Raw genomic sequence first — 6,588 nt, 5'->3', positions numbered from 1 at the left:
ATGGATAAGTATATCACGAGATGGAAAATTGGGCAACCAAGTTGTAGTTCTACTCATCCATCTGTTGCTTCATCCGTAGCTCCAGAAATTCAAAGGGAAATCATGGATCCAGAAATTCAAAGGGAAACATTTCCTTCGGGTGTTAATTTAGAATCTTTTGAAGCTGATCCGGGAATTAGAAAGACTATTGCAGAATATAACCCTAATATATGTGATGAAGTTAGGAGATATTATATTCAAAAAGGGCCTTGCCAACCTGAGGTTCATGATTTTCCTAAAACTAAGTTTGGGAAGGAAATGCGCCAGTTTAATGCTAATTGGTATAAAGGTCGTCGTAAGTGGTTGAAGTACAATATAACAAAAGATGTTGCATATTGTTTGTGTTGCTATTTGTTCCAAAATGAACATGAAAGTAATGGAAATACGAGTGAAACTTATACAAAAGTTGGCTTTAAAGCTTGGAACAAGGCTCTTGAAAGATTTAGAGCTCATGTTGGAGAGGTAAATAGCATCCACAACAAGTGTTTTAATAGGATGCTTGATTTAATGAATCAATCACAGTCAATTCAAACTGCCTATGACAAGAAACTCGAAAAAGACAAAAGTGAATCGCGACGTCACTTGAGTGTTTCAGTCGATGTGACAAGGTTTCTCTTGAGACTAGGATTATCATTCCGTGGGCATAATGAGAGTCAATATTCTTCAAATAGAGGTATCTTTCTTGAACTTTTGCAATGGTATGGAGATATTAATGAAGTTGTTGGAAGCATTATATTAGAAAACGCCCCAAAAAATGAAATGATGTGTTCTCCAAGTATTCAAAAGTATATTGTTGATTCTTGTGCTAAAGAAACAATCAAAGCCATCATTGAAGACTTGGATGGGGATTATTTCGGGATACTAGTTCATGAATCAAAGGATACATCACACAAGGAGCAAATGGCAATTGTTCTGAGATATGTTAGCAAAGAAGGCGAAGTAGTAGAGCGATTTGTTGGTATTATTCATGTTAGTGATACATCTGCTCGTTCATTAAAGGAGGCAATCTACTCTTTTCTTTCGGATCACTCATTAAGTCCATCACAAATACGTGGACAAGGTTACGATGGAGCTAGCAATATGCAGGGAGAGCTAAATGGTCTTAAGACTTTGATTTTGAATGAGACTCCATCAGCATATTGCATTCATTGTTTTGCTCACCAATTGCAGTTAACACTTGTAGCTCTTGCAAAGAAGAATTCGAATGTAGATGATTTTTTTTGTATAGTTACTAATGTGTTAAATATTGTTGGAGCATCTTTTAAGCGTAGAGATTTGCTTCGAGAACATCAAGCTGAAAAGTTAGAGGAGCTGCTCATATCAGGTGAAGTGCATACTAGGCGAGGATTAAATCAAGAACGTAGATTTCAACGACCAGGTGATACTCGTTGGGGTTCTCATTATAGAACATTAGATAATCTCATTGTCCTATTTCCATCAATCATTCACGTGCTTGAATTTACTGGGCGTGAGTGTCCTAATTATATTGACAGACTTGTTGCTAAAAGTCTTGTGAGTACGATTAAGGAATTTGATTTTGCTTTTATGTTGCACTTGATGTGGAAAGTTCTAATGATGACAACTGAGTTGAGCTCCTCATTACAAAGGATGTATCAAGCTATTGTCAATGCTATGGGACTTTTCGCTCTTACAAAGTAAAGATTACAAAAAAAATTAGGGATAGTGAATTCGAATTATTAATGGATGATGTCTCTTCCTTTTGTGATAAATATGAAATAATGATTCCAAATATGGACGCTAGCTACTTTCCTGGAAGATCGAAGCGTAGATCTCTTGATATTAAATATTCTCATCGTTTGCGCGTTGATATTTTTTATGCTGTTATTGATTTACATCTTCAAGAGCTTAAGAATCATTTCGATGCTGTGAGTACTGACTTACTTCTCGGTATGGCTAGTTTGAATCCAGTTAATTCATTCAGAAACTTTGATAAGAACAGGATAGTGAGGTTGGCCGAATGTTATATGAATGAGTTTGATAGTAGCAAGCTTCGGGATCTCAGTTGTCAACTTGATAGTTTTACAGTTTGTGCTCGTGGTTCTGACAAGAGGTTCTTCAACTTGAAGGGAATTAGTGACCTTGCAAAATTGTTGGTTAAGTCCGATTTGCATCAAACCTGGCCACTTGTTTATTGCTTATCAAGTTAACTCTCATTCTTCCCGTTGCTACTGCGTCTGTGGAACGGGCTTTCTCTTCCATGAAGTACATCAAAAATGAGCTTCGTAACAGTATTGGTGATGAATTTTTGAATGGTTGTTTAGTTTGCTATGTAGAGCGTAAGATATTCGCAACTGTAAGCAATGATACTATTATTCATCGTTTTCAACATATGAAAAGTCGTCGAGCACAGTTATGACTTATGACTAGATGTGTCTTTTAATTTTGTAATGACAACATTATTAGTAGCTCATGTGATTTGAGATTAGAAGTTGTTTTTTGTGATGACAATATTAACCGTTGTTTTTTCATTAACTTTTCTTATTGCCGTTGAGAATTTAGTATGATTTGTATACAAAAGTGTCTTATATCTAGTAATAGAAACAAAAATTTGAATTCCATGGCTATATACAAATTCGTAAAATTTCTTAGCCACGAAAATTTAATTCACAAAACTAATTCATCAATTTTGCTATAATTGCTAACAATCGTGGAAATAATCAGTTAAATAGCTACAAAATTTATTGCCACGGTAAAATTTTGTAGCTGATCATAAGTTTTTGCCACACGATAGAAGTTATCGTAGCAATACTAGCCTTTTAGCCATGATAAATTATTTAAAAAAAATATTGTAGCTAAATAGATACTTTTGCTTCAAGTTCTAAAAAAATCGTGGCAATAACTAAATTATATAGCCACGGACCTTTTGCTATACTAAAATTTCGTAGCTAATCATTAATTTTTATCACAAGTTGAAACTTACTGTAGCAATAGTAACCTTTTAGCCACAAAGAATTATTTCAAACAAAATATTATAGCTAAACAGATAATTTTGCTTCGAGTACTAAGAAACTGTGGCAATAGTAGGCTTAATATCTACAATTATTTATCATGATATAGCCACGAATTATTGTTGTGATAAAATTTCGTAGCTAATCATTATTTTTTACCATGAGTTGAAATTTGTTGTAACAATAGTAATCTTTTAGCCACATTAAATTATTTGACAAAAAATCTTGTAGCTGAATAAATATTTTTTCTTCAAGTTATATTTGAGGAAAAGTAAAAATAGTTTGCTTAATAATTACAATTATTTGTCATGACAAAATGAATAACTACAAATTTAGAGTGACAATAAGCTTCCATAGTTAACTATAATTTTTGTTATGCACGTGAGGTTACCATTGCAATATTAGTATTTTAACCACAATAAATTAAATATAAAAAAATCATATGTTCGTATCGATTACGAAATCATTATAAGAGATGGCCTAACAATGTTAAGTTATGGAAAGAAATTAAACATAAAAGTTAGATTTTTTCTAAAATATAGAAAATAGTTATTGTATATAAATTAAACAATTAATTAACATTCAAATAAAAAGAATAAAATGAAAAAAGTAATCTTCATTAACAGATTATTTGTACCTACTTGTAACCTCAAAACTTATCATGCATATTTTATTTCAATGTAACTTGTTATTTTTTATGTTAATTTCATAATTTGTATGTAAAATCAATTTATATATCTGGTATTTAATTAATTTAAAATAGAGTAATTTCTTACGTGTGATCACTTTTTCTCAAAACGTATATCTTTGTATTGAAGATTTAATAGTTGTAGAGATATTATGTATATGGTCCTTAATTAGCCCTAATAAGAACTTAAAAGTAATTTCATATATCTAAAAAAAAATATTTTAAATATGTGCTCATGTATTGAAACTTTTTGTGGTGGTGTTGGTGCATTTAGTTTTGATAAATTTATAATAATAATTATTAATCGACATTTCGTAGTAGCATAGATTGAATAATGGTGGATTTATATTTGCATCACTCAATAAATAGAGAGAGAGAGAGAGAGAGAGAGAGAGAGAGAGAGAGAGGAAATGTTAAAATAATGAGGAATTTACGACTAAAAATGAAATTTATTGCTAATTTTTGCGTTAATGCATGCCGAAATATTACGAAATCTCTTTTTTTTTTCATCGGGAATTCTTTATCACTCATATTTTTGTTTATACAAATTCTTACATAATTTTATCTTATTAAGTTACACCAAGTATTAAGAAATTAATATGGCTAATATCTAAGTCCATATAAGAAACTAAAACTAATTATTTAATAATTCTTATTAAATAGGTATTAATTCTAAGTTCCAACTATAATTTAAAACATAATGAAAATATCTAATTAATGTGTGAAAAACTATTATATAAAATTTTAACAACTATAACTTTTATTATCTCCTTCATTTTTAGCATGGCTTCTTCACTACTGTTTTTCCTTACATACTTGATTTTGATATGCTTTACTTGAGCTGAGGGTCTATTAGAAACAGTCTCTCTATCTTTACAAGTCCTTACTTGTGGATTACACTGAGTATGTTATTGTTGTTCCTATAAATCAAATTATACATTATATCTACGAATTGAGAATTTAATATGATTTGTATACGAAAGTGTCTTATATCTCTTGTGACTATTATTTGATTTTTTATAATACTTTAGATGTTATAAAGTTCTATTCCAAGAGGGATGTTAATAATATAATATGGTTGATATTAGTGTATAACAAAACTAACTAACATATCATAAGTCAAATTTAACAAAATATTATTTATAAGTGTCAGAAGTAATTTAAGTAAATACTTAATTATATTTAATTAAATTTGAATATGTGGTTATATCAGATTTAAACAACGAGTATGTGCTTATATGTAAATTCAAATATTTAATTAACTCATATTTATTCTATTACAATATTTTTTGGATATTAATTATATGATTTTATATGTAAAATTCAAATTGTTATTAATACTTACAGAGATTTTTTATGTATGTCTTATTCCTTTATAATTTTTAAATAAGTATTTATACTAACTTTATATATTTAAGCACTTATTTTAGACAAGTATTTATATAATGAAGACTTTAGTAGTTGTAGATAAATTTATGTATAGGCCGACCTTAATTATCTTAAATAATTTAAAGTAATTTCACTTATCTAAGAACTCATTTTTAAATAATTACTGCAAGCTTTTGGCGAGCCAGAAGTACTTTTTGATACTCACACACTTTTTTTTAGAGATTTGAGATGTTTGGTCAAAATCAAAAAGTGTTTAACAATAACAATAGAAACTGTTTTTTCTGATGTTAGGAAAAAGTTATAAATTTTTATTTTTTTAAAAGCAAAGCAGAAAGTTAATTCTTTCAAGACAAAATTATCCTTCCAAGAAAATTATATTTGTAAAACTACATATCATTAATATAGCTAATATATCTCTCAAATATAAATACAATTTTTTTTCTCCTCCCTTTATGGGTTTAACTATATTTATATTTGATTAAATACCTTAAAATGTTTTTTATTTTCTGTGTTAAATTTTCCCTAAATAAATTAAAAAAAAACTTACTTAAACTCTTCTAAAAATCATTCTCTAGTCAAAATATAACTAATTGTAAAATGAATCTTAATACTATCATTTTCGCAATTTAATACGTAAAATCACTTTTTAAAAAGATTCGTCAAACACAACAATATTTATATCAAATACTAAAAAAGGCGCTTGTCAAATGAATTGTTCAAACACAAATAACTTTTTCTCCAAACATACTTCTAAAAAAACATTCCTAAAAAATAAGTAAATCATTTTAGAAATTTGGCCAAACATGTAATCGAAACATAAATTATATTATAAATTCTTATTAAATAAGTATTACGCGTAAGTTCCAATTATAATTAAAAGAAGAATTGAATCATATCTAACTGATAGTAAACAACTATAACTAATTATATACTAGAATTTAAACAATTATAAGCTTGTACCCAATTACTTTGTATAACTAATTATATTTGATCTAGATGAGAAAAAACGTTATAATGATATGGTCCTTTGTTATTTCAATAATTTATAATTAATCAAATTATATATATATTTTATATATGTTCCATGTATATATTAATTTAAATTACATTTGAATAATTAAGTATATCAAATTAACTATTTTCCATATATCCTTTATACTGATTACTAATTATAGTCAATTCAAATAAGCATCAAGGTTAGATTTATAGTACTATTTTAAAAAATTTTCGTTATAAATCTAATTACAAATATAAATTAAGAATTTAATATCATTGAAATAGGACCATATGCAAAAATTAACGATATCATATAGTAGTTGGTTTTTCCTATTTTACTTAATGCAAATTATATGTAGTTATTACTTAGGATTTCTTCAGAAGTAATTTTCTTACTAATATTTGTTAGTACTTGCATTTATTTCATTTACGTACTATTATAGAAGGAAAAAAGAGTTAAATATAGTAGTGAATAAGTTAATAAAGGGTAGGGCAATTGTCCAAAAT

At 27.9% G+C, this 6,588-nt stretch overlaps 1 protein-coding gene across 1 annotated transcript; it reads left to right on the top strand.

The window, feature by feature from the left end:
* LOC132611798 (uncharacterized) lies at positions 1-1,698 on the top strand. Its single transcript, XM_060326170.1, has one exon. The coding sequence runs from the start codon at positions 1-3 to the stop codon at positions 1,696-1,698; it is 1,698 nt and encodes a 565-aa protein (XP_060182153.1).
* Positions 1,699-6,588: the final 4,890 nt, after the last annotated feature.

This window comes from Lycium barbarum, chromosome 9 (assembly GCF_019175385.1).
Source record: "Lycium barbarum isolate Lr01 chromosome 9, ASM1917538v2, whole genome shotgun sequence".
Lineage (NCBI taxonomy): Eukaryota > Viridiplantae > Streptophyta > Magnoliopsida > Solanales > Solanaceae > Lycium > Lycium barbarum.
The sequence above is the reverse complement of the archived record's forward strand: the minus strand, read 5'-3'. Positions and strand labels throughout refer to the sequence as shown.

Bases quoted from the DNA above. Each gene is read 5' to 3' on its own strand.
- LOC132611798 (XM_060326170.1), top strand. From the start codon at position 1: ATGGATAAGTATATCACGAGATGGAAAATTGGGCAACCAAGTTGTAGT.